The 18536-nt window shown below is 44.2% G+C and overlaps 1 protein-coding gene across 8 annotated transcripts in view; it reads left to right on the top strand.

Moving 5' to 3' along the window:
• Positions 1-18388: 18388 nt before the first annotated feature.
• Positions 18389-18536, top strand: part of BIN1 (bridging integrator 1) — a 55358-nt gene continuing 55210 nt past the window's right edge. For 3 of the 8 annotated variants that reach the window (XM_022590580.2, XM_022590579.2, XM_022590582.2), the window contains exon 1: positions 18397-18523. In XM_022590580.2, the coding sequence (XP_022446288.1) occupies positions 18440-18523 (84 nt within the window). In that variant the 5' untranslated portion in view covers positions 18397-18439. Of the gene's footprint in view, positions 18524-18536 lie in introns of all 8 variants that reach the window. The other 5 variants (XM_089916913.1, XM_022590576.2, XM_022590569.2 and 2 more) reach the window with 4 other exon arrangements.

The following is an 18536-nucleotide window of genomic DNA, read 5'->3' as shown; positions in this document are numbered from 1 at the left end:
AGAATATGGGACATTCTATAAGACAACTGACCTGGTTTCTTCAAACAAGCAATAGCATATTCCCCCCAAAAGGTGGGGCCTATTCAAAGTGGACTAAAATGTCTCAGCAACAAACGCAAGGTGTGAACGTTGCTTGAATCCTGGTAACAAAAAACCCCATATATATATGTATATATATATACACACATATATATACATATATATATAAAGGTGTATATATATAAATACTTTTATACATACATATATGTCTTTGTGACAGCTGGTAAAATTAAACTTAATATGGATTGGATATTAGATGATATTAGACATATTATCGTTGAAATTTTTAGGTGTGACAGTGGTAGTGTAATTTATGAGAATGCCTTATTCTTTGGAGATGCACTGAAGTCTCTAGGAGTGACGTGTCATGATATCTGCAGCTAAATTTCGAATGGTTCATATATATTATGTATATATTGAAATTATATATCATATATAAAAAATATATATGTTATATATAATATTATATACATGGTTTATATATAAAATGTATATATAATATATGATGTATACACTATATGTCTACAATGTATGTATATTTTTTAACCACATATATGTGGCTAAGTGTTTACAACTCTTGCATCGAGGTGATAGGTATATGAGGGTTTGTGGTATTATTCTTTCCATTTTTCTTTGTTTGTGAGATTTTCCATTAAGAAAAGTTGGAAAAAACTGTAGAATCAAAATAACAACGTAAATGTAATGTGATGGAAGATGTTCATACCTTGTAGGGTAGCACTTGGTTGCCAGCTCTTGCTGCCGTTTTAATTTTCAGGTGCCCACAGGACTCGGTGTCATGAGAAGACTCAATTCTCCAAGTACTTTCTCTACTAAAACTATGGTCAAACCTTTTTACCGGGCATTATGTAGTTGTTTGGCCATCTCTTGATGCCAACAATGATGTATAAAATCTTTTATATTTACCATGAGATACAGTACTTGGTGACAGTATGACCCTAAATGGAAACATAAACTCCAGTCTGCTGTGGCTGACAGGTCTCAGTTATAAGGTGTCATGCAGATAAGGCAGGTACCAACATGGGTGGCTGCCCAGTGGGCCTCCATTCTATTCAGGGCACTGATTATGGCTCTGTGTCAGTTTTAATACTCACTTTCCCAGATTCCCTGTTGCTAAGCATGACATGTGACTCAGTTCTGGCCAATGGGATGAAAGTAAAAATGATTCATTGGGTGGGGCTTCTGGGTAACCTCTGTACAAGGGACACAGTTGGGGGGCATGTGGCTTCAATCCTTTACTCTTTGGCTCTCCTGTTGTCCCCCACTAAAACTGGAGGTGTAACAGACATCTTGCAGCTGTGACAATACACGTCCCACAGACTATTACTAGAGTAACAGAGTCAGAAGATGGAAGGAAACTGTGTCCTTGATGACATCCTGGAACAGCTGCATTTGCCCTGCACTGCTTTTCCTCAGATTTCTTAACATCTAGGAGAAACAAACTTATATGTGTTTAAGCCAGTGTCTGTTAACTTAACTTGCATATAAATACATCCTTGAATGATTCATTTAAAATATACTAATGTTAGATGTTTACATTATCATATGTGCCATGAATGTTGATGCAAAAATTCTTAACAAAATATTAGCAAACGGAATTCAGCAATATATAAAAAGAACTATATACCATGACCAAGTGGAGTTTATTCTAGGGGTGCAAAGCTGGCTCAATGTTAGAAAAATCAATGTAATCCATCATATTAACAGTCTAAAGAAGAAAAATTATATGATTGTATTAATGGATGCAGAAAAAACATTTGACAAAATTCAACACCCATTCACAATAAAAAAAAAAACTCTTAGAAAACTAGGAGAGAGGACACTTCCTTAATTTGATAAAGAACACCTAAAAGAAAGCTACAACTAACATCATACTTAATGGTAAAAGACTAATGCTTTCACCCTAACATTAGGAACAAGTTAAGTATGTACACACTTACCACTGCTACTCAACATAGTACTGGAAGATCTAGCCAGGGCAATATGTAAAAAAAAAAGACAACAGAACAACCAAACCAAATCAAAACAAAAACAATAAAACCCAAACAAACAAAAAAAGGAAATTAAAGGCATATAGATTGAGGAAGGTAGAGATAAAACTATCCCTATTTGCAAGTGACATATTGTCTACATAGAAAACCCTGAATAAAGAAGACAAAGAAAACCTAAATAAATGGAGAGACATATAGTGTTCATGGGTTGTAAGACCTAATGTGAAAAGATGTCAGTTCTCCCCCAAATTGACATACAATGCAATTCCTCTCAAAATCCCAGCAAGAAATTTTGTGGGTATAAACAAGATTATCTTGAAATCTATATGGAAATGTGAAGGAACTAGAATGGCTTTTTCATTTCAGCCCCAACTATTCTGACACCAGTGGATGTACTGCCATACAATTCTGACACTACCCACCCAGAGTTAGCCCAGACCTCACAAATCAAAGGTCAAAGTCACCAGCAAGACTACTCCCACTCCGGACTCCAGCTGCAAGCGGGGTCCCAGGACACCTGCGCTTCTGATGAACTGCCTACAAATCCGGGGGTTCCCACCACTTCTGCAGATTAGATGATTCACTAGAACATCTCACAGAACTCAGGAAAACACTATACTTATGATTATAGTTTAATTATAAAGAATACAAATCGGGAACAAACAAATGAAGAGACACATAGAACAAGGTCTGGGGGGAACGGCAGATTTTTTGTGCCCTCTTCCTGTGGAATCAAGGCACATCAACCAGGAAGATCCACTGAGCTTCAGTGTCAGAGTTTTTATTGGGGCTTTGCTATGTATTGAATCATTGGCCATGTGATTGAACTCAATCCCCAGTTCCCCTCTGCTTCCCCTGAGGTCAGAGTTTGGGCTGATATGACACGGCTCAAAGCCCCAACCCTCTAATCACGTGCTTAGTCTTTCTGGTGACCAGCCCCCATCAGGAGTCATTTCATCTTTTAGCATAAAATCAGGTGGGATTCGAAATAAAATCTGGTGGGATTCGAAAGGGCTCATGAATAATAGACATTTCTATTACTCTGGAAATTCTAAGGATGTCTTCTCTCTTCCAGGAACCCAGGACAGATGCTAGTCAATTCTTTATTATATGATAATAGCTAAAACAACTTTGAGGAAGAAGAAAGTATGAGGAGACCCTCTATCTGTTGTCGTGACTTGTTATATAGCTAGCTTTATTCACACTGTGGTATGAGCAAAGGAATAGACCCATAGGTCAATGAACAAAACAGAGGACCTAGAAATAGACCATACAAGTATGGCCAACTAATTTTTGACAAAGGTAGTAAGAAAATTCAGTGGAGGAAGGAAAGTCTTTTCAATGCATGGTGCTGGATCATTGGATATCAATAGACAACCCAACACCTCACATCTTTTACAAAAATTAACTCAAAATGGATTGTAGATTTAAATATAAAACATAAAGCTATCAACCTTTTAGAAGATGAGATAGGAGGAAATCTTTGGGACCAAGGGTTTTGTGAAGATTTCTTTTTCTTGTTTTTTTCCTCGGCCACGCCATGCGTCTTTAAGTATCTTAGTTCCCTGACCAGGGATTGAACCGAGGCTCTCAGCAGTGAAAACGTGGAGTCCTAACCACTGGACTGTCAGGGAATTCCCAAGAGTTCTTAAATATGACGCCAAAAATTCAATTTCTGAAAGAAAAGAAAAGGATACATTGGATTTCAAAATTAAAAGCCTTTGTTAAAAAATATCCTGTTAAATGGATGAAAAGAATTAGCTTCAGACTGTGGGAATATATTTGCAGACCACATAGCCAACAAAGGACAATGATCTAGAATATATAAAGAGCTCTCAAAATTCAACAGTGAAAAAACAAGCAATCTGATTAGAAAATAGATAGAAGACATGAAGAGACATTTCACTGAAGAGGATGTACAGATGGCAAATAAGCACTGAAAAGGTGTTCAACCTCATTAGCCATCAGGCAAATGCAAATGTAGACTATGATGAGTGATTACTATACACCTATCAGAATGGCTAAAATGAAAAATAACACCAAATGCTGGCAAGGATGCAGAAAGCCTGGATCTCTCATACTTTGCTGGTGGGAAGGTACAATGGTACAGCCACTCTGGAAAACAGTTTGGCAGTTTTTAAAAAAAGGAAACATACGCTTATCATATGACCTGTCGATTGCACTCCTGGCTATAAACACTCTGGGATAAATACCAGAGGGATAAAAATTACGTTCACACAAAAACATGTACACGATTGTTCATAGCAGCTTTATTTGTGGTTGTCAAAAACTGGAGTCAACCCAAATGTCCCTTAATAAGTAAAGGGCTAAGCAAGGTGAGGTATGTCCGTCCATATCATGGAATACTACTCAGTAACACCAAGAAATGAACTATGGATGGATGAAAAAAGCCCATCTCAACACATGGCATTCTCTATGAATTCCATTTATACGACATTCTTGAAATGACATCATGGAATTGGAGAATGAATTAGTGGTTGCCAGAGTGGGAGGAGGGTTGGAGGAGGGTATGACCATGATGGGACAGCACCAGGGAGGGCTTTGTGGGACGGGATAATTCTGCATCTTGACCGTGGTGATAGTTACTATGAATCTGCACGTGTAATGAAGTGACAGAAAGCTATACACGTATATTGGACTAACGGCACATTCCTGGTTTTACATTGGATCATAGTTATGTAAGATATTACCACTGGGGGAAATGGGGCGGAGGGTACATGGGATCTCAACTACCTTGTCACTTCCGGTGAAACTGTCATTATTTCAAAATTAAAAGTAAAGAGTAATGGCCTATATGGAAAAGAATCTTAAAAAGAGTGAATATATGTATATGTATAACTGATTCACTTTGCTGTACACCTGAAGCTAACACAACATTGTAAATCAACTCTACTTCAATAAAAGTTAAAAAAAAATAAAGTTAAGGAAAAAAATGAAAAGTAAAGAAAAAAATGATGGCAAAATAAAAACTTCTTCAGAAAAAAAAATTATTAGGATGGAGTGTATCAGGACCCACAACCCCAATTGGAGAATCACGAAGTGGGGGCAGAGGGGCTGGGATCGAGCCCTACTGGGTGCAGATACATCCTGGTTGCCCGGCAGGTGCACTGATGAAGTGAGCTGTACTCGCCCCAGAGGAGAGCGCCGTCTAGTCAAAAGGGTCCAGGTAACGTAGCATCCCGTGCTCTCTGCTTCCCACTCTCCTCTGCTTTTTCCGAGCACTCAGTGCATCAGTGCTGTTGGACACGGGGCACACGGTGATGAATAAAGGTGGAGGTCTCCTCCTTGGAGGGACAGGTAACACAGTGGAAGAAGAGGTATCGGGTCCCAGAGCAAAGGCGCTGGCCCAGCTGGCGGACTTGGGGAGGTGTCCTGGGTGGCAGGAGTCTTGAACTGGGTTTAGAAAGATGAGCTGGAAGCAGTGAGGCAAAGAAGGAGATGCTGGTCATTTATTCTACAATCTCTGGGGAGGCAGTGAAGGGTAGGAGAATGGCATGATCTGATGAACATTTAAGAAAAATCTCCGTGGGCAGTGGAGAGGGCAAGTTGGTTTGGGGAAGGCCAGGGTCCAACCCAGAGGACAATGCCGGGGGGAGGTGAGGGCCCTGGAGGAGGGCAGACTATGGGCACGCGGAGAGGGTTCAGATGGAGGTGGACCTGGGGGCTGAGTTAACCAGGGCTTTGTAGATGCAGCATAGATACAGTGGTTCCAGAGCCCCGGCCAGGCCCCCTCCAAGAATGCCTGGAACTCAGCTTCCTCTGGGCTGCCAAACTGTCCCCGCCTGGACCCTGGGGCAGGGTGGACCCTGCCCTGGGCTACCTCATATCCTTCTCTGAGCTGCCAGGCCAGGAGTCTGCTCACTGCTTGGGAATGTCTTAGTTTCTGCAGATGGCTTGCACGGGGTCAGGCTTTTTGAGTGATGCTTGCTGCAGGGACCCGCACCTCCCCCTTCCCCCCAGGAGCTGCAGCACCTCCAAGGGGTGTCTACGTTGGTGTGGATGCAAAAGTCATTCAAAGTGTGTATGCTTGTTCGGGTTTCTCTCCCACTTGTAGAAGTTTTGGCAACAGCATTTTATGATATTATGGATGATCGTCTACTATTGGGTGCTTCACAGGGTGTCGTTAGTCTCCTTCCAGACTGAAGACTCCTTGTGGGCAGGCACCTTGTGGGCGGGATTCTCCTGTGTGTGTCCCCAGCTCGCAGGGCTGGCTGGCTCAGTGCTGGCTGAACACTGACCGGAGATTTCACTGCTTGGTCGGCTGAACTACTCCAGCCTTTGTCTCTGCACTTAGAGGCAGGCTGTGCTGGGGCCTTATTAGGCTGTTAAAAATCACCTCCCTGCTCCATGTTTACAGTGGGGTTCACGTAAACTATATATATGTGTATGTGTAAATATACACACACACAGGATAGTATTTGGAATGCTAACCACTGTTTCTCTTATCAGCAATTTGTTACCCGCTACCCTCCCTGGTTCAAACAAATGAGCTCTCTGCTTTCATTGCTTCAAGGAATGGATCAAATTCTTGGCTTTTGACTTTTATTTTATTTTTTAATTTTTAAATTTTATTGAAGTGTAGTTGATTGACAATGTTGTGTTAATTTCTGCTGTACAGAAATTATACATTTAAATACATTCTTTTTCACATTCTTTCCCATTGTGGTTTATCTCAGGATATTGAATAGAGTTCCCTGTGCTCTACAGTAGGACCTTGTTGTTTATCCATTCTCTATATGATAGTTTCCATCTGCTAATCCCAAACTCCCAATCCACCCCCCCCCCACTCCTTGGCAACCACAAGTTTATTCTCTATGTCTGTGAGTCTGTTTCTCTTTCATAGTTAAGTTCATTTGTGTCACATTTTAGATTCCATGTATCAGTGATATCATATGGTGTCTGTCTTTCTTTTTCTGACTTATTTCACTTCGTATGATGATCTCTAGGTCCATCCATGTTGCTGCAAATGGCATTATTTCGTTCTTTATATGGCTGAGTAGTTTTCCATTGTACATATATCTACTACATCTTCTTTATTCATTCCTCTGTCAATGGACATTTAGGTTGTTGGCTTTTGATTTTTAAAAGTCTGGACCTGTTTATAAGCCAGTAGGCTGGGGATGGTACCTGACAAGTCAGTCGAGAGCAAGCGTGCCTCCTTTCAGATCAGAAATCTATTCTGAAGGTGGGATTGTGGAGAATCGGAGAAGAGAATGTGGCTTCTTCTAGGTTCAGAAAGAGGCCCCGACCCTGCCGCCAGGACCGATCCCCGGGGACAGGGAGAGGGATGGAAATCTGGGTTTGGGAGAATCTGAGAGCAGAGTACACTTTGCCCAGAGTCCCCAGCTGTCATGTGTAAGCCAGGAGAAACCTGCCCATCCTGTCTGGGCAGTGGGCCCTAGGGAAGCTTCAGAAGGTTCCCTGAGGCCCCAACATGGAGGGAGAAACAAAGTGATTCCTTAGGTCTGTTCTGAGAGGCTGCCAAAGCTAGGTGTCCTAAAACTCAGTCATGAGGGAAGGGGGCTCTTTCTCCCATGCCCTGGAACAGACCCACGATGCAGCTGGATGGCTGACACAAGGATCCCAGACTGGAGAGAAGGGCGGGAGAACGATGCTATGGTATGTGGAAGTGGCCAGGAGACACACATGAGGCCAGAGCTTTCTATGCCTGGAGACGTGGGAGCAGGGGGCAGGGGGCAGGACGGACCTGCCGGGGAAAGAAAGGTTTAAGAGTGAAGAGTAAAGGGAGTCAAGTTTTTCCTGCACAGCCAGGACTGTGGCTTGAGATCTGTCCCCACTACCTTTGAATGCACATCTTTTCAGCCATTTTTTATTTAAGGAAGCATTGTTGTGTTTGGGGGGTAGGGGGAAGGACCCATTGAATTGGACATTGTCAGATGTTTACTTAGAATGAACAAAAACTATTATTATGTTTTCTGTCCCACTCTGTAAAATATAAAATGCGAGAAACATGATTTCATTGCAAGAGTGATGCTGGCCACCTGCGCCCTGTGAATGTGCATCACTGTCTGCCCGCCACACCCCTGCCCCCATAGGTCCACCAGTGAGAGCTCGGCTGAATCCTTGGTGCTTCCACCAGCCCCTGGGGGCCAGGAACTAGGCTGGGGTGGTAGAAGCTGGCTTTAGAAGCAATACAGGTCTGCAGGAAATAAGTGAATTATGCACGGTCAAAGACGTATAACCATAAGCAAATGCAGCATACTTAATGCAACAAATGTCAGAGAGAGAGGAGGTGACAAGGGTGGGGCATATATGAAAAGACAAAAAGGCAGGTGCCTTGGAATGAGTGCAGCCTGCCCGCTGATAAGCCATCAGCTCCAGCTACTCTCCAGGTAGGTCTCCGTCCTCTGGTGCTGTGTGCCTTCCCTGAGCTTGGGGGTGGAGGGGATCATGCCCAGGGCCAAGTGCAGTGGCCACATCCCGGTTACATACGCTGAGTGACTGATCTGTGCCCAGCTGATGGAGGGCATTGGGGGTCAGAGCTCATCAGACCCAGTGCCTGCCCCTCAGGAACCTCATTTGGAGGCTGTGGTTCTCCAACTGAGCATCAGGTCCACTCAAAGGCAACCAGAATTCCATGCAGGTGTTGTCACTTCTCAACCTGGGGTCTGAGCGAGAAGTGATTCTTCCCCTTAAAGGATCATAAACTCCTCTCCCAGCTCCTATTATCCCCATGGCCAGGAGGAACACAGTGGATGCTGAGTTAGTGAAGAATTGGGTCCCAGAGTGCCTTCTCTTCACTATTACAGAATGACATTTGGGGGGTGGGTGCTAGGTGTGTGAGAAAGGCAAGCACAGGATTCTGGGGAGCCTAGAGGAGGGTCACTTAACCCTGCCTGAATTCAATGGGTGGAAGAAGGCTCTCTGGAGGAGGAAACAGGTGAGCTGGGTCTGAAGGGTGAGGAGGGGTTGTCAGGTAGCCAGGTGAGGAAACTAGGGTAGGAAAGTTCGGTATGTCTGTACATGTCCTCAGGAAGGACACATTCAAAGCTCCAGTGCATGTCGGAGCCTGTACGGGCATGGGTGGGATGAGCTGGGCAGCTCCTCTCCATTCAGGTGTCTGTCTGCATCCAGTATGCTCAGGAGGCGAAACATGCAGCTGTGCCCACAATTAGCTTTTAGGCATATACGATGAACCTGAGTAGAAGAAGAGGTAGGAGGAAAAGACAGGAAGAAAAAGAAAAATTTGCCATGAGGAAAGGAGGAGGAATCTGAGGCAAGGGAAGAGGTGGTTCTGGGCAGAGTTCCGGTTGCTCTACATCTTCACCAAAGATTGGTGCTGTCAGTCTTTTTAGTTTTAGCCATTTTGGGGAGTGTGTCGTGTTAGCTCATTGTGGTTTTAATTTGCATTTGCCTAAAGACTAATGAAGTTTAGCGTCTTCTCATGTGCCTATTACCACCTTCTTTGGCCAAGGGTTTCTTCAAATCATTTGCCTTTCTTTTTCCTGTTTTTTTTTAATGTTTTTTTTTAAAAAAATGGATTGTTTGCCTTCTTCTTATTGAGTTACAATAATTATTTATATATTCTGGAGCCAAGTCCTTTGGTAGATATACGTATCATGGGTAGTTTTTATCTGAGGGGATTACTTCTTCATTTTCATACAGTGTAATGGTGTCTTTAGAAGAGCAGAGTTTTTAAATTTCAAAGAAGTTCTATTTATCAATTTTTTTTTTTTTTTTTTTTTTTGGAGTACGCGGGCCTCTCATTATTGTGGCCTCTCCCGTTGCGGAGCACAGGCTCCGGACGTGCAGGCTCAGCAGCCATGGCTCACGGGCCCAGCCGCTCCGCGGCATGTGGGATCTTCCCGGACCGGGGCACGAACCCGCGTCCCCTGCATCGGCAGGCGGACCCTCAACCACTGCGCCACCAGGGAAGCCCTATCAATTTTTAATGGTAGCTTAATATTAAAACATACCAAAATTTAGAAATTAACTCATTTAACCAACCCATGCTTGGACATTTAGGCTGTTTCCAACTTTTCACTATTTTTCTTGTAAGGAATGTCATTGTACTTATAACTGTTTCAAGGATAGTCTCAGATGCATCTTAGGGTGAAAAGGTTTGTAAGGCTTTTGTTATACACTCTGAAAATGCTTTCCTAAAGGGCTCCTCATACACTGTAAATGAAGTCCAGTTTCAAGGAACTGGCCAGTCCTCTTAGTATTCCTTCCCAGAGCTTGCTAGTTTGTTCATAGATAAATGAAACTTTAGAAATGCTTAAAAACATACATGTGCAATCTTGTCATGACACTTTGTTTAGTAAACCATTTTTTCCCCTAGATAATACAAAGACAATTATAATAAATTTCCAGTGAGCATTTCCAAAGGCTGGCATCTTACTTCTAAAGGAACTCAGCCATGATTTTTTGAAGGATTGCTGGGCAAAGGGCTATTTGCTTTTCTGTACCTCTGTTGACCCATCTCTAAAGCTGGCAAAGGTCAGCCTACTCTGTCTCACTAGCAAAGAGGGCCACAAACCAGAGACACTGTTCCTGACTCTCAGGACAGGATGTCATGATAGTAACCATTTGCTGAGGCCACTAAGCCCTGGGCAGGGACTGCTAGGTTACCTCTAATCCTCAGCAAAAGCCTTGCCTGGTGATACTCTTGCTTCAATTAAAAGGAGCAAGGCAGTGACTGGCCCAGTTCACACCACTAAGAATCACAGAGCTGGGGCCTTTTGGCTCTGAAGCCTATGCTGCTGTTGTCATGTTTTTGGTCTATTACCTTTCAGCCACACCATAGACCACACACAGGTCAACAAATGTTTAAAGACACGGGGGAGGAACACAGGGAAGTCTATTATCTTAAACATTTTTTTGCTCTTGGAGATTTCATTTGCCGGTGGCCAAAGAGAGTTACTGGTTTTTGCTGGAAGCCTTGGAAATATCCTGGAGCTGGTTGGTGGCCCGGTGACTGGCCTGTTCCCCAGCCCCTCCTGCATGCCCTGGTTAAAATGGATGAAAACTGGAGCTGACCATCTGGGTCAATAGGTTTGGAAGCAAGTAGGTGGAGCCTGGAGACAGGTCCCCTTTCAGAAGGTCCCCTGGAGGGCTGTCTTCCTATCTCTGCAAAGGTCCCCTCCAGGATAGTGGACATGCCCGGGAGAACAGATAGGTATCAGCACTGAGGACCAGCTTGAGCCCAGGCTGTGAATGGCATGTCCTTAGCCTCTTTCCACCTGTATTCTGAACGCCTACTCCTTAACTAGGTACTCGGACGTCCCAATTTGCCCAGGACAGTCCTGGTTTAGGTCTAATATCCCAGTGTCATTGTTTTTTCCCACTTTCCCTCAAAACTATCCAAGTTTGGACATTTCATCTTAATTCAGATGGGCCAGATAGAGGCACTCAAGAGAAACTCTAACTTGAGGATACTTGCGTTAGGGATTCACCAGGGTTGTCTCTCAGAAGAACATTATTTTGATAACGATATATCAGTCATGACAACTGCAGGTGACCTCACATTGGCTTTAGAAAGAAAACAAATGTATTGGTTGGTTTAGTTGGATAGTGGGAGGTAGGGAGTGGGCAGGATTCAAGCATGACTGAAACCACGTTCTCAAACAATATCGTTATGACTGTCTCTCTGCCTCTGTTTCTCTCTCTGTCTCCGTCTCTCCAACTCTCAACCCTTGTTGACTTCATTTGCTAGGCAGGATCTTTCACACGGTGACCAAGCTGACTTCTGGAGGCTCCACACTTACATCTCATGTATTAGCAACCCCAGCAGAAAGAGGAACTTCTGTGTCCTACAGGCATATATTCCTACAAGGCCAGGGAAGACTCTTATTGGCTCTACTGGGGTCATGGGCTCATCCCTGAGCCAATGGTTATGGCCTGGGTGAATGGCTCACCTGGGGTATGTATGCATCATGGTGCAAGGGACAAGGCAGCATCAAAAAAGGACAATTAGCTGGGCAGAGTAAATTTATAGCATCTGCTCATCACTGTACAGAGCCACCATTTACAGAGTCACTTCTAATATTCCAGGAGCTTTATATATATTGTTCTTTATTTCCACAACAATCTAAAGAGTGTAATACACTCGCATATTACAGATGACGCTTGAACAGTTTAAATGACATACCCAAGGATGGGCAAGTGGTAAACTGAGGAGCTGACTTCTGACTCTAGGTCTGACTGGCCCTCCTACAATGTCATGGTGACATTTTACACTTGGAGGGAGTGAGGATAATTTGAGCCAGGGGCCCTTCTTGGACACCATATCACACATATGCTGCCTGAAATAATGCTTCTGGAAAGACATATCCCCTTTCGGTTCTGCCTGTAGATTCTTCTGCATCCTCCCTGCCTCTCTAAAAGATGAAGCCAGCTGTCCCAGGAGGAAGGTATGAAGATGGTCTGTTCCCCATTCCGGAGATGGCCAGGTGCTAGGTGATCCCAGCACAGGACCTAGCAGCCTTCGGGTAAACCTGTCTTCTTCAAGTCTCCACCTGTAAGAGAATGGCACAAAGTTCTACTGCTACTGAACACAGGATTACTCTGACTGTCAAAAGAGTATAAAGCAAAAATCTTGCTTTGTAAGACAGAATGATGCTGGTGATGCTAAGAGTCATAGTGCCATCTCAGAGCGTCTGACTCAATTCTTGAAGGATAGAGGGAAAACATCACGCAGTGCTCTTTTTTCTCCAAGGGACAGGAGGACTTCCCTTTGCCCACCTGAGTCCTTCATGGTTTAAAAAATCATTTCCCCAGACCTCACTCTTCAGACATGCAGACCAGCAGGTACGGCACACACTCTTTCACAGTGTGGTTTCCCAACCAGTGTCCCAGGGAACAGTTTCCTCATTTCAATTTGTGTTTTTAATAGCATTTCTTTCTGATGACAAAAATAGTATACAAAAAAATTTGCAAAATAAAAAAGGAGGAAGGGAAAAAAAGACCAAACCCATGCCGAACTGCTCACCCAGAGATAGCAACCACATTTGTTTTTTTAAAATTAAAACAAAAATTTTAATTAAGTGTGGTTGAGTTACAATGTCGTGCCCATCTCTGCTGTACAGCAAAGTGACTCAGTTATCCACATACAGTTTTTTATATTCTTTTCCAGTATGGTTTATAACAGGACACTGAATAGAGTTCCCTGTGCTCTACAGTAGGACCTTATTGTTTATTCATTCTCTGTATAATAGTTTGCATCTACCAACTCCAAACTCCCAGTTCATCCCTCCCCCTCTCCCCCCTGGCAACCACAAGTCTGTTCTCTATGTCTGTGAGCCTGTTTCTGTTTTGTAGATAGGTTCATTTGTGTCATATTTTAGATTCCACATATAAGTGATACCATATGGTATTTGTCTTTCTCTTTCTGACTTACTTCACTTAGTGTGATAATCGCTAGGTCCATCCTTGTTGCTGCAAATGGCATTATTTCGTTCCTTTTTATGGTTGAGGAGTATTCCATTGTATACATGTACCACATCTTCTTTATCCATTCATGTGTCGATGGACATTTAGGCTGTTTCCATGTTTTGGCTATTGTGAATAGTGCTGCTATGAACATAGGGGTGAATGTATCTTTTTGAATTATAGTTTTGTCTGGGTATATTCCCAGGAGTGGGATTGCTGGCTCATATGGTAATTCTAGTTTTAGTCTTCTGAGGAACCTCCATACTGTTCTCCATAGTGGCCGTACAGACTTACATTCCCACCAATAGTGTAGGAGGGTTCCCTTTTCTCCACACCCTCTCCAACACTTGGTATCCGTAGACTTTTTAATGATGGCCATTCTGACTGGTGTGAGGTGGTACCTCATTGCAGCTTTGATTTGCATTTCTCTAATAATTAGTGATGTTGAGCATCTTTTCATGTGCTTACTGGCCATCTGTATGTCTTCTTTGGAGAAATTTCTATTAAGGTCTTCTACGCATTTTTCAATTGGGTTGTTTGTTTTTTTGTTGTTGAGTTGTATGAGCTGTTTGTATATTTTGAAGATTAAGCCTTTATCTGTCGCATCATTTGCAACTATTTTCTCCCATTCCATAAGCTGTCTTTTAGTTTAGTTTTTTTTTTTTAATGGTTTCCTTTGCTGTGCAAAACTTGTAAGTTTGATTAGGTCCAATCTGTTTATTTTCATTTTTATTTCTATTGCCTTGGGAGACTGACCTAAGAAAACGTTGGTACAATTTATGTCAGAGAATGTTTTGCCTATGCTCTCTTCTAGCAGTTTTATGCTGTCATGTCTTATGTTTAAGCCTTTAAGCCATTTTGAGTTTATTTTTGTGCATGGTGTGTACCAACCACATTTGAATATCAGTTGGGACTATACTGTTGTAGAATTTAATATACTGTATTATTCTATTAACAACACATTATAGCATTTCCCCATCACGAAAAAGTAGAAGTGTTATTGTTTTGGTAAACATTTCATGTTTGGCCATACTGTAGTTTAATCACAGCTGGTAATAGGCCTTTGTGCAGAGGCCTGGGGTTGGGCTTTGGAGAGCTGGAGGGACGCAGGGGCTGGGAGGCCTGCGCTAAAAGGACAGAAGGAGAGGTATACCAATAATCCGTCAGATATTTGCTTGTCTGCTCGTTTATTCCTGCCTCGATATTTGAGGGCTCTGCTGGGCACCAGCCTCCCCTCCCTGTTCTCCTATCAATGCCCGCTTCAGGTTGTTAACATCACCCCCTCAAAGAGCCTTTCACCACCCCCAGACCCCATCAAGCCCCTGCAACAGTGAACTTTCGAGGGAGGGGCTTCATTGCTTGCACCAGTGGCAGAGCTGAGCCCAGACTGGTACTTAGTAGGTGCTCAGAAACGTCTGGAGACTGAAAGAGAGAGTGAACATGAAGAGTAACAAGAACAATATAATAATAGCCAACATATTGTCAATTTTGTACTATTATAATGGGATGCATATCTTTGTGATGAAAGCTTTGCTAAAATTTTATATTTCCTATACTTGGGATTCTAGGGTTGAAGAATATGGGTATTTTGATGATTCTTAATATATACTGCCAGATTGCTTTCCAGAAATTCTGTATCTGTTATACTCTCAGAAGCAGTATGTGAGAGTATCTGTCTCTCTGGTTTTAAGTAACATAACTTAAAAAACGATTTGCTGATTTGATGAAAGTGAGGGCAGGAACGGTATCTCATTGATTTAATGGACAGTTTTTTTCTTTCTTCTTCTTCTGGTAAGACTGAACTTTTAAAAAAAATTATTTATTTTTTTCGGCTGTGTTGGGTCTTCGTTGCTGCACACGGGCTTTCTCTAGTTGCGGCGAGCGGGGGCTACTCTTCGTTGCAGTGCGTGGGCTTCTCATTGCGGTGGCTTCTCTTGTTGCAGAGCATGGGCTCTAGGTGCCCGGGCTTCGGTAGTTGTGGCTCGCGGAGTCTAGAGCGCAGGCTCAGTAGCTGTGGCACATGGGCTCAGTAGTTGTGGATCGTGGGCCCTAGAGCGCAGGCTCAGTAGTTGTGGTGCACAGGTTTAGTTGCTCCGTGGCATGTGGGATCCTCCCGGATAAGGGCTCGAACCCATGTCCCCTGTACTGGGAGGCAGATTCTTAACCACTGCGCCACCAGGGAAGCCCAAGACTGAACTTTTAATACCTATGTATTGATCATTTGAATTTCCAATTTTGTGAACTGTCCATTTGCCCATTTATTTGTAGAAATCTTAATGTTTTTCTTATGAATTGTGAGTTCTGTTTTATTTTCAAAGATATTTCTTTAGTTTCTTACACTTCAATTTTTTATGTCAACTTTCTTTTCAAAACGGAAATAATTTTTTTCCTGATGGTGAAAACAATGGACTATCTTGGTAAAAAGTAAGACACTAGAGAAAACCATAAAGAAGAAAGTAAAAATTGCCTACATTCCTACCCTTTGGCCTATACTAACATTTTTTGAGCATTTCCTTCCAAACTTTTATCCTGTGTGTTGACGGTATTTTTTGAGGTTTAAAAAAATTGAATTTTTGCGTACCCTCAAACAAGCGTTTTTTTAAGTCAATACTTCCTCCAGTGGTTTTGTGCTTTAAAAAGTCTTTCCAATCTAGAGATCGGATAAAGAATTATCCTTTTTAAAGATAAGAGCTGTGCGTATTTTTTAGTTATGAAGGCAACATAGCATATTACAGAATATTTAGGAAATTAAGGGGAAAAAATCAGCCATCATGCCTTGATTGTATCACATCTATTTCCTTGTGCATGGTTCTTTCGAGTCTTTTATCATGAGCACTTACTTTTATGTTGTTGCAAGGAGAGGGCATGCACGATTTCCTATCATCTCCTTTTCACTCATAATTATACTTAAGCATTATTTTCATGTTGCTACACAATCTCTGTAATTGTTTAAAACGATCCTCTAATGGTCTCTCTGGTCACCGTGCTGTCTAGCTAACCCTATCCTGCTGATAACCATTTAAGTTGCCTCCAATTTTTCTGTCAAGTGGTATTTTGAAACACCAAAGTCCAGTGAAGCAGAATCTCCCACTGTTCCCTGGAGGCTGACTGTAATATGATTTGACTTCTGCTCATTTCCTCCTTTCCTCAGAGGAGGACTGGAAGAAATCGCTCTTAGAGAATGGTTAGAAGAATGCCAAACATAAAATTAGGAGGAGAGGGACCATGAGGTGAAAGCTTGATGAGCTTTTAGGAGAAAGCTACCTTAGAAACTGCACTGTTTAGGTTTTGTTCTTGTAACTCAGGAATCGGGCATGAGTTTATTATCATAATAATTTTGACAAAATGCCTTCCCCTCATGCAGTGCTTGGTGCTTTTCCTGGTATGCAGTTCTGTGTATCAGCTGAGGGCCTTAGTGCTGGAGGGCCTGGGTCTGAATCTCTGCTTATCTCTTTGACCTTGAGCAGCTGCAGAGCCTCAGTCTGTCTTTCTGCAAAAAGGAATAATAATAGGCCCGGAGGACTGAAGTCCTGAGCACTCTTGGGGAAATACCAGAGGAGTAGCCAGAGAGGTTGCAGAGGAGCCTTCCCGGGGAGCACAGGCCAAACCTTTTTTTCCTGGGCCTCGGTTTCTCCATGAGTATGGCAGGCTTGGTGTATGGTCTGCAAGAGCCTTTCCTGCTCCTCCCAGAAGCCTCCAGGGGGCCCCTGCCCTGGCTCCTGCCTGGGTGCTGGACATGTCCAGTCCTCTTCAACAGGGCCTCCAGGACTCCTCTCAGCATTCAACTCAGCCCACAATTCCTGGGACACACCCTGACTTCCAGGACGGCAAAGTGCTGTGGCATCCTTCCAACCCCTGACATGATTTTGGGGAGGGGTGTGGGTGGGATCAGTAAACCCAATGCATATTTATTAATTTTGAACAAGTGTCATCGGTCTGTTGGCAAAGTTGTCATCGGTCGGTTAGCAATAACCTTATCTTCTCTTTGGATAATGACAATTACTCATTTTTCTTCCAGCAGGGCATAGGAGATCACCCAGTGTATAGTGGTTGGAGAGCCTGGGATGTGGAGTCAGAGGTCTGACTCCAGGCCTCTCTGTGCCTCGTTTGCAAAATGGGAGAAATACTAGCACCTACTTCATCGGGCTGTCCTGGACACGGACCGAGATAATGCCTGTCGATGAGGCGCTTAGCAGAGTTCCAGGCACACAGGAAGGCTCAGTACTGTTAGGCTGCTGTTATTATAATAATTATCCGCAAATTAGAAAACCGAGCGCCTGTTTGGCAAGGGACTAGGCAAGGGGAACAGTTCACAGGTGGCGCCCTGAGAGCCCAGGTCGAGAAGGGTGAACCTAGAGGCCAGGAGGAGGCCGAGCGTCGAGAAGGGGGGCCAGAGGTGAGCCCCGGGAAAGAGAGGCGTATCCGGTTGGGCTGCGCGCTCCAGCCCGGGCTCCCTGATCGCCACACACTTTATCTTTGATTTTTGACAGCACCCTTCTCCTCCATCTGGCCTCCTTTCCGGGGCTGAGGAAAGGAAAGACGGCCCGCGGCGGCGCCGGACCTAGGCCTGTCGTATTCGTCCCAGCCCCGGGGCGGTGTCATCGGAGGGTCCCGGGAGTCCCGCTCGCCACCTCAGCCGCGGCGACGGTGGGCGCCGCTCCCTCCTCGCTGGCCGAGCGGTTCCGGCGCCCGGGTGGCCCTTTAAAAGGCCGTGTCTTGTCCGGAGGGGGCGGCGGGGGGCGCTGACCGCCGCCTGAGGCCCGGCCCCTCCTCCCTCCCCCTCCCTCCGCCAGTCCGTCCCTCCCACGGTCCCTGTGTCGCTCGCTAGCTCGCTTGCCGGGCGCACGCTCCGCCTCCGCCAGTCGGCTCGGCGGTCTAGTGCGCGGTGTGGAGCGGGAGCCCGGGCCGGACGCGCGGCCGGGGGCCGGGGCTGGGGGCTGGGTAGATCGGCGCCAGCCACCGGGCAAGCCTGAGCCGCAATGGCTGAGATGGGCAGCAAGGGGGTGACGGCCGGGAAGATCGCCAGCAACGTGCAGAAGAAGCTCACTCGCGCGCAGGAGAAGGTGAGCGAGCCCG

Source organism: Delphinapterus leucas, chromosome 8 (assembly GCF_059928025.1).
Source record: "Delphinapterus leucas isolate spDelLeu-1000000601 "Yukka" chromosome 8, BTC_Dleu_Yukka2, whole genome shotgun sequence".
Taxonomy (NCBI): domain Eukaryota; kingdom Metazoa; phylum Chordata; class Mammalia; order Artiodactyla; family Monodontidae; genus Delphinapterus; species Delphinapterus leucas.
Note: the sequence above shows the minus strand (reverse complement) of the source record. Positions and strands in the feature narration are given on the sequence as shown.